At 43.4% G+C, this 14,857-nt stretch overlaps 1 protein-coding gene across 2 annotated transcripts in view; it reads left to right on the top strand.

Annotated features, from left to right (window-relative positions):
* VWF (von Willebrand factor) overlaps positions 1-14,857 on the top strand; it is a 232,140-nt gene that overhangs the window by 67,479 nt on the left and 149,804 nt on the right. For both annotated transcript variants that reach the window (XM_039539548.1, XM_039539538.1), the window contains 3 exons: positions 1,543-1,783; positions 3,055-3,149; positions 5,413-5,573. In XM_039539548.1, the coding sequence (XP_039395482.1) occupies positions 1,543-1,783; positions 3,055-3,149; positions 5,413-5,573 (497 nt within the window). The remainder of the gene's footprint in view (positions 1-1,542; positions 1,784-3,054; positions 3,150-5,412; positions 5,574-14,857) is intronic.

Here is a 14,857-nt window from a genome sequence, read left to right as displayed (position 1 = left end):
CTCCGCTTGAGCTCCCGCAGGCATGACTGCGGCGGGTGCGCTGGTCCCGCGGTTCAGACGGAGCTCCCGCAGGCATGCCTGCGGATGCTCCACCGGAGCCACAGGACCATCCGCAGGCACTTCTGCCCCGGCCGCGGGACCGGGGAAGGGCGGCGCGAGCGGCGCGCCGCCCTGCTTGGGGCGGCGGAATTTCTAGAGCCGCCCCTGGTGTCCTACATCAACTTTGAACCCTACTGTTTCCATTATAAGCTTCTTACAAATCCGAATGCTTCTGAAAATCCTAGTTAACAATACAGCCTTTGAGCAGAAATAGTATGACCCCGAGAGCGGCCTGTTCTCGGCCTTGTGGAAAGGAGAGGACTGACATGGCTACAACTACGCTACATGTACATTTGTTGTCATTGCTGCCACCTCGTGTTGGATACAGGTACAAACCAAGAAACATCTCTAAATCAACACTAATAATTACAGAAGTAGACTAAGATATTAGAAGGCAGAGCCCCAGGGCTGCCCGGAGGTGAGGGGGGAATTTTCCCCAGGCCCCGCAGGGGCCCCCACAAGAGTTTTTCGGAAGCCCTGGAGTGGGGTCCTTCACTTGCTCTGAGGGCCCTGGAAAACTCTCGTGGGCCCCGGGCCCCTGGAGCTTCTTCTGCTCCAGGTCTTCGGCGGCAATTCGGCGGCGGGGGGTCCTTCTGCCCCGGGACCTGCAGCCAAAGTGCCGGGTCTTTGGTGGCAATTCGGCGTCGGGGGCCCCCTGCCGCCGAAGACCCCAGGCCCGCTGAATCCTCTGGGTGGCCCTGCAGAGCCCCAATGTTAGGCTCTGAAGGTCATAGTTAGGTCCCTGAAGAAGGGGTCTGACTGGAAAAAGTGCTGACTGCTGGGTGCTCGGCACTTTTTGAAAATCATGCCACTTATATATTGATTTAGGAACCTAACCTTAGGTGCCCATTTTTGGCAATCTTGACACTAAACTACCTTGTTTATGAAAACAAAGTAAAAAGAAGGAAAGGTACAGGTAGAACACTGATTTTGTAAACCCACAACTCCCTTTTAGAGCCAAGTAACAGCAGAAACTGGAGGCAGTTTGTATTACCCTTTCCTCCCATTTGTGGGAATCTTTTTCCAACATTCATTATCGGTTCCGCGTGATGCTGTACCTTGCTCACATTGTACAAGTGGTTCCATTGACTTCAGTGGAACTATCTGCATGAGTTACGCCAGCAGGATATAGCCCTTGATGTGCCACTGATGGGTTTCCTGTTCTTTTTGAAATAATCCCCTTGTTAGGATAAAAAGATCTAATAGGAAAAGTGAATCAGAAAAACAACAACAACGCTGTAATCAGATCCAAAAATAGGCAGCTATTCATTTACAGCCTGGTCCAAAGTCAGCTGAAGCCAGTGGAAGATTTTCCATTAATTTCAATGAGCTTTGGATCAGCCCTTTATCTGTTAATGTGAAAATGTTCCCCACTGAGTACATGAATTGTACAGGACAGTGGGTCTTTCCATCGTGGTTTCATTAATGTGTATTATTTAACAGCAATGACTTGTCCAGAAGGCCAAATTTACCAGCAGTGTGGAACTCCATGCAACCAGACCTGCCGATCTCTATCCTACCCAGATGTAGGCTGCAATGAGTTCTGCATGGAAGGCTGCTATTGTCCACATGGGCAATACATTGATGAGCATGGAGATTGTGTACCAAAGTCCCAGTGCTCTTGCTATTATGATGGTGAGATCTTCCAACCAGATGATGTCTTTTCAGATCATTACACCATGTGGTAAGTGCAGTACTCATAACTGATTTCAGTTGTTTCTTTACATACCATTTAAAGAAGTTTTTGAAAAGCCTCATTAGATAACTAGGCCAAACCGCTGGTGTAAATTTGCATCGCCATACTGAAGTCAAAGGATCTGTGCTGATTTAAACTAGCTGAGGGTTTGCCCATAACTAATCTAAATCTAGGCATCTTCCCAAGATGTATCAAAAGCATCTGCACCAGGAAGTAGAATATAAGACCAAATGGTTCTGCAAAACATTCTGCCAGTTTGAAATGGAGTTTAGTAACTTGCTTACAATAGCCCTTTAAATGCTTTTAAAAATGTCTTTTTAATGCACACTAATACATTTTTTTAAATGTTTAAAACCTAATTATCTCTATCAAAAAAGCAACTACTGAGTAGCATTTATAATTATTAAATGGCAACTAGGAATTGAATTGATGAACTGTTCCCAACAAGCCCAATTTCTGGAATAATATCCTCTCATTTTCCCCTTAACCAGAGAGGTCACATTGAGAGCAGTAAGAGGCAACTTCTCCTCCACATTGCAGCAAATAGGGCTGTGTTACCACTCTGTTACTCAGTTTTATGCCAGTGTAGCTCCATTCATTTCAGTTGTGTAACATCAGTATGACGCTGGAGTAATGTAATGATGAATAATAATGTGTGCTTAAAGGCAAGTTTGCCTTGGTAGGTTAAGGCAGTGGCTCTCAACCTTTCCAGACTAGTGTACTGCTTCCAGGAGTCTGAGTTGTCATACGTACACTTCACTTACAAACAACTTGCTTACAAAATCAGACATAAAAATAGAAAAGTGTCACTGCACATTATTACTGAAAAATTATTTACTTTCTTATGTTTACCATATAATTATAAAATAAATCCATTGGAATATAACTACTGTACTTTCCTGTCAATGTGTAGTATATAGAGCAGTATAAACAAGTCATTGTCCGTATGAAATGTTAGTTTGTACTGACTTTGCAAGTGCTTTTTATATGTAGCCTGTTGTACAATTAGGCAAATATCTAGATGAGTTGATGTAACCCCCTCTGCATACCCCCAGGGGTATGTGTACCCGTGCTTGAGAACCACTGGGTTAAGGGTATACAGTGGGTATGGAACTATGATTGCCCAGTGTATGTACAAATTGCTAGCTACAGCCTTGCATTTCTTGAGCATTTCTTGTAGACTCTTTAAAAACCATAATGCAAGTGAAAGTTAAATGTCAGTTTGTTAAATATAGCCACTGTTTGTTTTTCTTTCATAGCTATTGTGAAAACGGCTTCATGCACTGCTCTACAAACAGAGCCCCTGGTGCCTTCCTGCCAGATGTTTTCTTTGACCATCAGCCATCTGCCAGAAGTTAGTATGCTTTCAAAAATTTATATTTGTTGTTGTTCTTTTCTGCAGTATTTTGCTACATGGTTTGAGGGGAGGGATGCAACAGTAGTGCTTGGGTAAGTGGGAGTGTGTTTATAAAAACAGTGCCTTCTGTGGGATAGAGTTGGGTACATTCCCACCTTCAGGAGAATCTGAGAGTGTTCAGTATCAGAGGGGTAGCCGTGTTAGTCTGGTTCTGTAGAAGCAGTTCATTACATTGCAGTGGGATGCTGAGCACCACTCATGATTGATTCCTAAAGCAATTACAACTACCATTGCAGTTTCCCTTTAGCTAACGGGATTAAGGATGATGATCACGTAGGGTTGATTTTAGTCCCCTAGTTGCTATTGGACGATCACATTACAGCAGAGATCCAGCCAGCTTTTTATCCTCTTTGTTTGGCAAGGAAGTTGTAATCTTTTCTTTCAGGTGTCTCTTGTCTCTGCTATCCAGACTTTTGTAACCTTACAGGTATACTATCGCAATGCACTCCACAAGGGCTATACCTTAGAACCATTTGGAGACCAAAGTTGGTGTAAAACACAACAGCTGGCTCACTGAGTGGGGCATTTCACTAGGAGCACATGACTCCAGGAACTGCACTGGCTGCCCCGAGTATGATTTCCATGCACTGGTTTTAGTTAAGACAGAAACAAGTTTATTAACTACAAAAGATAGATTTTAAGTGATAGCAAACAGATCAAAGCAGATTACCTTAGTAAATAAACAAAACCGCAAACTGAACTTAACACACTAGATAGGTAGGATATGAATTAGGAAATTCTCACCCTGAGTGATAAACAGGCTGGCAGATTCTTTAGGCACAAGCTGCCTAGGCTCTGCAGCTTGGGTTTTCCAGGTTTTCATACACAGGCTAGAAATCCCTCTAGCCTGGGACCATCACTTCCCACAGTTCAGTCCTTGTTCCTCAGGTATTTCCAGGGGTGGTGGTGTAGGGAGAATGAGGAACCTTCATGACGTCATTTCCCCCCTTTTATATCTTCTTCCCAATTGCTGGAAGGCTCTTTGCTGTGACCTGGGTCAAACAGTTCCCATTGTGTAGTGCTAGCTCTGAGAGGTTTCTATTGTACACAGTTCCTGGGGTAATCCGTGTGCTTGTGAGCATTTCCTCAATAAGCCATTAACCTTGTTTGGCCTTTTTATTGTTATAAGGCTGCTTGTGGGTGTTTTCAATCTCCCAACATCTTTTGGTATCACATACATAGCTAACCTTCATAACTTCACATATGACGATAGCACATACAATTCAACAAGATATTACTGACTAGCAGATCAAGACTTTTAGAATGATACCTCACAAGGCGTACTTTGTACAAAACATATCCTAATTACATGACAGTGGTGAATATTGGAGTGCCAAGGTGTCACCGGGGATTTTCTTTTACTGATCTAGGCTATGTCTATGCTGAACAGCACTGGTGGTGGCACATAGGGTGTGGGTAGTTACATGCAGCAGTGAAAGACTCCAGTCAGCGGTAAAACAGTGGGGAAAGGCTCCAGCAACGTGGAGCTGCTAGAGACTTTCCCTATTGCCTTTCCTTGATGGAGCATATACCTGCTGCTGGAGTCTTGCTTTCCGGTGAGGATAGGCTCTGCAGCAGGGAGGCAGCAGGACACTACACTGCTACAAATAACAGTGTATAGATGGGAGAGGCACTGCTTGGGCATGTAGAGAGCTGTGTATGGTGCATACCCCAAGGTTATGGCATGTCTTTACTTATCTAAGCAGAGCCTTATTGTCTACACTGCTGTTTATATCCATGCTAGGAGAGTGTGTATTGCGTGTACTTGGCACGCTGCCATAATGGTGTGCACACTGTTGACATGCCTATAGTTGTATCAGCCTAGTAAGGATGCAATTATACTGAGTGCTTTACACTGATATACTTTATTCCCCTTCCTTAAGGGGCATCACCTATACTGGTGCAAGCACCTTTCTCTCAGTATAATGTGCCCACATTAAGGGATTGTACTGCTTTAACTATACTGGTGTAGTTAAAGCAGTACAACTTTTGTGTTGTCCCATTGACTTTCACTGGGGTTTTTAGAAGTGTCACCCTCTAGCCACACAGGCGTGGGAAACTGGGTTTGGAACCTATGTTCTGCTTTAGTCCTTTCACAAAACCAAGCTTCTGATCACAATGCTGACAGATCCCTAGGAGCAGTGCTATCCTAATGAAATTTTCTTCTTAATTACAATTGTTTACATTTTCTTTCTTCAAGTAAAAAGAAGCTTGACATGCAAGCCACCTATGGACAAGTTTGTTTGTCCTCCAAACAACCCAAGAGCTGAAGGGATAGAGTGTACCAAGACCTGCCAGAACTACGACTCAGAGTGTGCTAGCCATAGCTGCATATCTGGATGCCTCTGTCCCAAAGGAATGGTAAGCAAAATGTGAATTGCTATGTTTAGTAACTGACACAAATAAAAGTGGATCATCTGATGTTCTTGCTTTCATTCTTTCCCATCCACAGCTTTCCTGCTGTTCAAAACCATATGGTTGGTTGCAGTGTATTCTGCAACAGGTAGCATAATAATTGAGTGCTAACGGCCACATTTTGATGCCCCAGAGCAGGTGTATTGGGAAGGGAAAATGCACAGAGAACCCCTTCTCCCTACCTACCATTCTTTCATAGAAAGCAGCCAGAATGACTATGCATGAAGACAATGACTATGATTAAATCTCATGCTTCAGGGCGTCAGGATTTTTTTTCTCTAATGCCCAATTACCCTGGTGATTTTTGCCTTTCTTTGAAGCATCCGAGATTGGCCACAGCTGGAGATGGAACACCAGACAGGGTGGACCAGTGTTCTGAGGCAGCAGAGGTGCCTACTTTCTGAGTTCCCCAGGTGTGCTCGACCCCTGGTCCGCCCCTGGTCCCGCCCCACTCCACCCCTTTCTTCAAGGCCCCACCCCTGCCCTGCCTCTTCCTGCCCTGTCCCTCCTCTTCCTGCCCCATTCTGCCTCCTCCCCCGAGCACATCCCACCTTAGCTCCTCTTCCTCCCCCCAGCGCTTCCGGCACACTGCTGAACAGCTGATCCCCGGGAGGCAGGAGACACTGGGGGTGGGTGAGGAGCTGATCGGTAGGGCCTGCTGGTGGGTGCTGAGCACCCACTATTTTTTTTCCGTGGGTGCACCAGCCCTGGAGCACCCATGAAGTCGGCAACTATGTGAGGCGGTATAGAAAATCCTCCTTCTTAGGGTACATTTAGACTTGGATCTGGGAGTGTTATTCCCAGCTTAAGGAGACATACCTGAGCTAGCTCTCTTTGTGCTAGCATGCTAAAAATAGAATGTAGCCATGGCAACATGAGCAGCACTATGGTCTTGCCATATTAAGTACACACCCATCCGAGGCCATAGGCACGTACTCGGGGCGGCTAGCTCAGCCCACAGCTCATGCTGCCGTGGCTACATTCTATTTTTAGCACTCTAGGACAATGAGAGCTATGATGAATATGTCTACTTGAGCTGGGATTCACACCCCCAGCTCCAAGTGGAGACATAGCTTTTGATTCCTGGCTAGTGTGCATTGCTTATTGTGCTCAAGGTCAAACTTAGCTCCAGTTTTGGGGTCAGGATGGAATTTTCCCCCTGGGTCAGATTGGCAGGGATTTAGAGCTTTTGCCTTTCTATTCAGCATGGGCCATGGATCATTTGCTAGCATCATCTAGGTGTATCTCACTAATCAGTTCCCTTGCATTGCAGGGGCCTCAGGTGTTGGTGGCACCTTGGTCTCTTCTGTTCTCTGCCTGTGTGGCTCTCCTACTACACAACAGTTTAGTCCTGAGGACTGATATGCTTTAGTCTAATTTACATCAGCGGACTCAATATAGGAGTATCTGAGTGAGATTTAATAACCTGTGATATACAGGAGGCCAGACTAGATGATCTAATGGTCCCTTCAGGCCTTAATCCCTATCGAATCCAAGACAATGCTGCAGCCGTCATTCTCAGAGCATGGGGTAGGGATGCTTCACAACCTACTGGGGCTTGTCTAGCCAGGTAAGGAGGTGTGGTTAAAGTCTCACTCACTCACACAGCTGCTAGTGCCCAGAGGCCAATGTGGGTGGGTTACAGTTGGAACTCAGAGTGTAGCTTTTATAAAGCTGCTCTAGGCGGTGCTTCTGTGCCCGCCCCCCCAGTAGAACTGATTGGAGAATGAAAACATTTATCTGTGAATAATTTATATGTCATATGACGGAAAAAAATTGTTGAACAAATTCTTTTAGGGAAAAAATGCTGGCAAACTAGGGGTTTTGTTGTGTCTTGATTTAACTTCCCTTAAAACTCAGAGACTGTTGTTGGAATTTCATTTACAGTAGTCCAAGGTCTGTTAATACTGTCTTCTAAACTAGATCCTTTATCTGCCTGTCTACAAACCTAGCATAAACCAAAAGGAAAGGTTTTTTGTTAATTATGGAGCTGCAAGTGCTAATTTTTGTTTAAAGCTATTTAAGGTTTGAGCTCAAAGTAGTGCAGATTTCCTTGTGTGGAGATTTGCTTTTAGTTAATAAAGGAAAGCATGTGCACTACTAGAAGTTAAGGTCAAGGTTTTATAAAATGAGTGATTATATTTAGCCTCCTAAATTAGTATGTAGGCACCCAAATAAATGCTAGGATAAGTATCCAGTAGTTCCCAGTCATTTCAATAGGAGTTGCTGGGTGCTGAGCACTTTGGAAAAATGAGGCCAATGATGTAAGTTCCTAAATATGAATTTAGAAGGCCAACTTTAGGCACCCATTATTTAAAAAATTGGTCACTATTTCCACCATGTTTACTAATGCTAGCTTGTATCAGTAGGGGGGAGGGTCTTGGTTAGGGGAGGTGGCGCTCCCGGTATTTCAGTTTGCGGTCAAAATGTTTTGGTTTATGCTTGAAAACAGAAAATGTTTCCATTTGGGGCATTTGAATTTTCAATGAAAAATTGTAATTTTCCTCGGAAAGAGACTTTTGGCAAAAAAAGTTCATTTTGACAAAAACCCAATTTTCCCTTGAAAAACCTTTGCTGTGGAAATTCTTTAAACAGCCCTCGAGAATTCACTTTGTTCACTAGTTTTGAATTCTGTCTAAAACAGTGGTTGACTTCATTTGTAGCAACTATGTAGATTTATAGTCCTGTGGTGCTTTTTCTCTTGTATGTGAGTATAGTTCTTTTTTTTTTTCTCCAGTATTTCTTCCAATATCTTACTAGAAACTAGATGGCTTATTAGACAGTAATTTCCAGGATCACATTCCCTCTTTATTTATTTATTTTTGCAAGATTGGTACCATATTTGCTGATAATCAGACATTTATAGGGGCAGATTCTGCTCCAAAATAGAAATGCTTTCTGATGACAGCAGCTGAGATTGTGAGTTGCAGCTAGGATGAGGAAAGCTCCTTGTACTTCCAGCTGCAGTCTTTTGTGTCAGCAGTGAGCAATGCTAGCAATGGGCTAGTTCCAACAGCACTCTTTTGTGGCAGATACAAAACTGTGATTGAGAGAGATTACACATCAATACTTTCAAAGACAAATTATTCAACTACAAGAATAATTCATTTTCCTCTTTATTAAAACTGTTACTACTTTTCAGATTTCAAATGCTGAAAATATTCCACCAATTTTCCTTGCTGGGAAGGGAGCAGGGGGAATCTTCTCGCATAGTATATAGTAATGTTAATAAGTGAGCCTCCCAAAGATTTGCAGTTTGTTTGGGTCCATGCCAAAGTCTATCAGAATTATCTCGATCTGCTCAATCTGCGCAATGGATATGAGATTTGGGTTTGCTTCCAGGAGTTGGTGAAGGTCCAGGGTAGAGCTATTCATATAATGAAAAAAGTAGTCATAATTATTCAATGGGGGAAAATGCCAATGTTTGTGACTGAGGGCTTGTCTACACTTGAAATGTGTACACTTCAGTGTAGGCACCACCTACGTCAACAGGAGGGGTTTCCCCCATAGGTGCTGACTCCGTGGGTGCTCCAGCCCTTGAGCACTCACAAAAAAAAATTAGCAGATGCTTAGCACCCACTGGCAGCCAGCTTTCCCCCCTCAGCCCCCCAGCGCCTCCTACCTGCTGGCAGCCCCACTACTTAACTCCTTCTCCTTCTTCCCAGCACCTTCTGTCTGCCGCAGTCAGCTGTTTTGTGGCATGCAGGAGGCTCTGGAGGAAGGGGGAGGAACCATGCTCAGGGAAGGGTGGAACTGGGCTGGAAGAGGTGGGGAAGAGACAGGGTTGGGGTGAGAAGAGGTAAGTGGGGCTGGGGACTTGGGAGAAGGGGTGCAGTGGGGGTGGTGCCTTGGGCAGAGCAGGGGTAGAAAGAGGCAGGAGGAGATGGAGGCTTGGGGAAAGGGGCAGATGGGTGGTGGGACCTGGGGCGGAGCGAGGGGTTGAGCAACTCCTGGGCCTGGAGGAAGCCAGCGCCTATGGTTTCCCCATTGGCGTAGGTAATACACCTTCCCAAGAGCCAGTAGCTAGGTTGATGGAAGAATTCTTTCATCAGCCTAGCACTGTCTATACTAGCTTCATAACGTCACGTGGGTGTGGATATTTCATACCCTGCCCAACATAGTTCAGCCAACTAATTTTCTAGTGTAGACTAGGCCTAATATCATTCACAGTGGCTTTATTTAACCAGTGCTACTACACAGATTCTTATTTTTTCTGAGCTGGTTTGATCCATCATTCAGACTTGGTCTATACTTGAAAGTTATATTGGATCCGCTATGTTGGTTCAGGGTGTGAAAAAAAACCCACACCCCTGAAAGATGTAGTTATTCTGACCTAAATCCTAGCATAGATGCAGCTATATCAATGGAAAAGTGCTTCTGTTGATGTAGCTAATGTTGTTTGGGCAGGGGGTGTTGCTGCACCAATGGAAAAATCTCCTATGCTATGGGACTATGCCGACATAGCTATGCTGGTGTAGTCTCCATAGTGCAGACATACCCTAAGACTCTTATCAAAAGAGGTAGCTCTTGGAATTTGATACAAACTGCCCCATTGAAGTCGGAGGCTTTGTAGGATTAGGAACATCCCTTGAAACCTGGTAAAATAGGGATAGCCCCTTTTATCCACTAGATGGCAGTATAGTTCAAGCTACTGGTAGAACTCAGTCTCAGAGCAGTTGCTTGCTATCTTGCACACTTCCATTCTGGCAGGTGAGAAAACCCACAAGACCCTCCATTCTGGAAACTTATCTTCAGACTAAGTTAATATCTGAAGGGATACTTATTTCATTGTAGCCTGTGCCATAAAAAGAGAGTATCAGGGCTCAGGTTTTTTTTTTCCTCTTGCTGGGAACCTGGGTATAGAAAATGGAAAGGTCTGAGATTCACTGGCACTGGGGAACCCCTGAAATGGATTGGGTGGCATATGCTCACTTGATGCTAATGAACAGTCTCCAGAGCAAGACAAAATATGCACCCAAAGATTCAATCAAACGAGCCTTGGGGAAGAATCATTCCTGATTCTGCGTTTGGCAACCTGATTAACCTTGTGCTCACAGCAGCCTTCACCACAGGCGACAAGATTTTAATATCAATCAGGTGTGAAATGCTCCTTTTTAGCCATGTAATTTTATTGGATGCCAGTTTCTCCTCCCCAGAGTGTTCCTAAAGATACAGAGATAGAGATGGAAATTAAATAATGTAATGGTCTTGGTATTTTCCAGATTAGCCATGAGTAGAGCTGAGCAAATGCAACAAAAAAAGTAGTTGTGAATATTTTTCGCAAATGAGACTTGCCAATTCACTTTGCTGGTTTCCAGGACCCTTTCAATTCTCAAACTTTCAGGGGAAGAATTGTTGTTTGCAGGAATGTCTGTGGGAAGCAAAAGTATCTTGAATACTAGTATAAATAAATATTTGCACAAGTATTATCATCCGAAGTGCACTTGTGGACATTTTGAAAAGGTCGTTTTATTATTTGCACAATAGATTAATCAGACAATCAGAATGTTTACAAATAATTCATGAACGGAACTGCAAATCCACTTGCTTTTAAAGCCTAAAGCATCCAGTCAAGAAACACAATGCCATACGGTTTATGTGACCAATGATCCAGCACAAGAACAAATGCTTACTGCAACCCGTGATGATAAACATAATGGTGCCCTTAGCATAGACAAAGACACATTTAAAAACACGTTAACTGGATTAACCACAATCCACAGAGCAATCCATAGATTCTAATGTGTTAACGCAAATTGCTTGTTGAACAGTTGTGAATAACACATCTGAATAATAAAAAGGGCAGTATGAACAAGGATTCATCATATAAATTGGAACTGTTTGAAATTTTTTGGTGGAAAAAGTGTCCCATCAGAAAATGTGGTTTCATTTAAGTTGAAATTTTCCAGGTGAAAATGTCAATTTAAATAATTTTTAAATTTTTTTTCCAATTGCAAAATTCAAAACAAACAAAAAATAATTTTCAGCTGACAATAAAAAAACCCTCAATTTTTTTTTTTTACTTAAAATATTTTGGTTTTGGGGAACAAGAATTTCAGTTTTATTTATGCTTCCCTCCCACCCCCCATCGTTTCATTTTCTATTTGGGGTTTCTGGATTTTTTGTTTCCCCCCTTCCCTTTCTCTTTTTTATGTTCCCCCTTTTTCCCCATTGGAATGGGGAAAACCCCACTTTTCTCATAATTTTATATTTTTTCTACCTAACATTGGAAATCAGTAAGTACGTGTGCAAAATTGTGGAAAAAAACACAAAATTTCATTTTGTTTCAGCATATGTTAATTTCAAAATGCAGTTTCTCAGTGTAAACAAGGCCTCTGAAGGCATTTTTCTCCCTTTCCACTGCAGCACAAGGGCTTATGGAGAGGTGGACAGAGAGAATCTGCGGTTCCATGGGCAGGGGGAAAGTGCAAGACAGAGGAGATCACAGTTAAATACAAATAAAGTGGCTGATAGGACTGAGGAACTTTTAACATTTTGAAGACTAAAATGTTCTTTTTAATTTTTAAAAACGCCTTGAGAAATCTTCTACCCAGAACAGGACATGTAAGCAATCACAAGGCCAAATGGTGGGTGTTTCTCTCACATCCCCAAACAGCTGGAACCTTCATCAACTAGTCAGCCACATAAATCCTATGCATGCTCTCCCTGAGCACTGCTAATGAGGATGTGAGATGGTGTGAACAGCAGCTATTCTCGTTACAGTCCTCTGACCTTTCTTGAGGTTACCTCCCCACGCAACCATGCCCACGCTACCTTAAGTTGAGAGACTGTTAGATCTCCTGTGCTAAACAGGAGAAGCAACTATTGGATGCAAGACTTCCATGGGAAATTCAACTATTTACAGACAGATGTGGTGACAAGGCAGTATGTGGCATTTTTCTTTCAGTTCTTACAGACCTGTGACCCAGCATGGTGTTGGGGCACTCGGCTGCCAGCTTCAGGATGGGACATAAAAACTGAGCTTCTGATCATGTGATTTTGGGGCCAGAATTATTAATATTCCTGAATCCCTAATTCTCTGCCTACGGTTTCAACTGGATAAGGAATTTGTCACTTCTTGACTTTAACAGCCTACACAATTATTTCATAGCTGCTGCTTTTCTCCCCAGCGATGGCTGCATGTTAGTGCTGGGCAAAATGACACTTATCTATGTAGTCTGTGCTGTCAGGGGTAGATTGTGACTAGCTCTGTATGAGTGTGTGAAGGGCTGAGGGGCCAAGGAGAAGATGCACCAATCTTCCCTTCATTAATCCCTTCACCATTGACCAGTCCCAGTTTTTGTGCCCAAGGAGGTTACCTTGGTCCTACTCAAGCCTAGTGCTGACAGTGGTGCTAAGTTTCACAGAGGAGCTGGGAAGTGGAGGGGTAAGAGTGGGGCCGCAAACACAGTCCTCCTATGCACCACCAGGAGCTCACTTTGAGACAAGGGAAGGAGAGCAAATGCTGCACCTTTTCAAAGGGTATAACTGGGATCTCTTCTGGCCTATTCTCCCTCTGTGCTACTGGAGGTATGGAGATTGAGTCTGAAGCAATGCCTCTAGGACATCACACTGGGGAAGTGCACCTCTGCCCCCACCTGACCTCCATGGCTTGGACTTACATAGCATAATAGTGCCCCTGAAAGGCCATAGAGCACTTTGGGCTGCGTGTGGATAAAAGGCTCTCTGTAACGTAAAATGCTTTGCATTAATATTCCGGGTTAGTTGTTGTACAAAATGTAAGTGCCAAGAAGTGTGTCAGATTCAGGCTATATAAAACCTTGCTTATGAGCTACACGTGTTACTGAGTGAGTAGCTGTCTCCGGAACTGCCAGGTATTGTCTATTTAAAAGAACAAAACAAAACTGAAAAATCCTTATTCTGGGGCCAACCTACACTACAAAAGTAACGTGATTTTGAAAACTGTTTGAAAGTAGGCCACTACCTAGTCTTGAGAACAGCTTTCGGAAAGTGTTTTAATCATATCTGGGGAAAATTGTAGGGAAGATAAACTGAACGGTACCAGTTGAAGCCACTGTTTTAAAAACCATGCTATTTTTTATTGTTGGGATTCTCAAACTTTTTCATACCCTTAACCACATTATGTGGGATATGTTCCTCCCTATTGCCCACATCTCAGCTTCTTTTTCCCTCTGCTGCACTGACTTTATTACAGGACTCTCAAGTATATTATTGATCATTTCTGTTCCACTGGTGTGGACGATACTATATTAAGTGTATTACTACTGTGGCCATTCCTATCCATTTAGCCTTCCTTATATTCAGGAAAATATTCTGTCTTCCAGTCATTTTTCTCAGGTACATACTCAGGTGGCTAACCTGAGTAGTCACCTGTGTTGCCCCAGCCACACTGCTAGTGCATGTCTGTTTACCGATGCTGGGGAGCACCTTCTCAACTGTTGTGTAGACATATCCCATGTGATCAGCCAACTCTCTGTGGACTTCTAATGGTCCATGGACCACAGTTTCAGAACCTGTGTTTAGTATTGAATAGGTGAGGCCAAATACCAAGTTCTAGGACCTTGTATGGAAGTGCAGAGATATTCTGCTGACTCACCCTGGCAGTCAGACTAGATGGGTCTCACTTCCAATTCAGACTTATGAAGGATGCAAAAGTGATTATTTCACTTTGACAGTTAAAAGTGAGCAGGTGAGAGAAAAGTAACAGAAATAGCTGAAGGGTCTGGAAGGACTAATTTCTCAAGAAAGAGATTAAAAGTTTGGCCAAATGTGCCTGTATTTGAAGATGAAGAAACTTAGTATTGTATAAAAGTGGAGGGGCTATAAATACAAATAATGGGATGACGTTAAGACAGGAAAAAAGTAGGCTGAATATAATGACACATTCCCCAGTCATAAAATCAATTAGTCTGTGGAATACCCTCTCAAGGGAACTGTTCCTTGGGTCATTAATCTGCAGTTGGCAGAGCACTGTCAAATACTCCCAGCATCTGCAAGGCACCATCCTAATCTGTTTGCTTTATCAGAGCTACAAATGGCCTCAGCCGTCTTCTTTGCTTCTAGTCACAGTCAGTTTCACCTGATACTGTTTCTTCTGTGGGTTTCTTTTCAATGTTTGTCCTTTGACTGCTAATCAGCCTTAACTCTACTTCTGGCTTCTTCCTGGTGCAATCACCTTCTAGCTTGTCATGTTTGGGATACCTAGTGCTTGTGAATAGCTCACTGAATGCTTCTCCTCTGCTTGTCAT

The sequence above is a fragment of the Mauremys reevesii genome, linkage group 1, assembly GCF_016161935.1.
Source record: "Mauremys reevesii isolate NIE-2019 linkage group 1, ASM1616193v1, whole genome shotgun sequence".
Taxonomy (NCBI): domain Eukaryota; kingdom Metazoa; phylum Chordata; order Testudines; family Geoemydidae; genus Mauremys; species Mauremys reevesii.
Note: the sequence above shows the minus strand (reverse complement) of the source record. Positions and strands in the feature narration are given on the sequence as shown.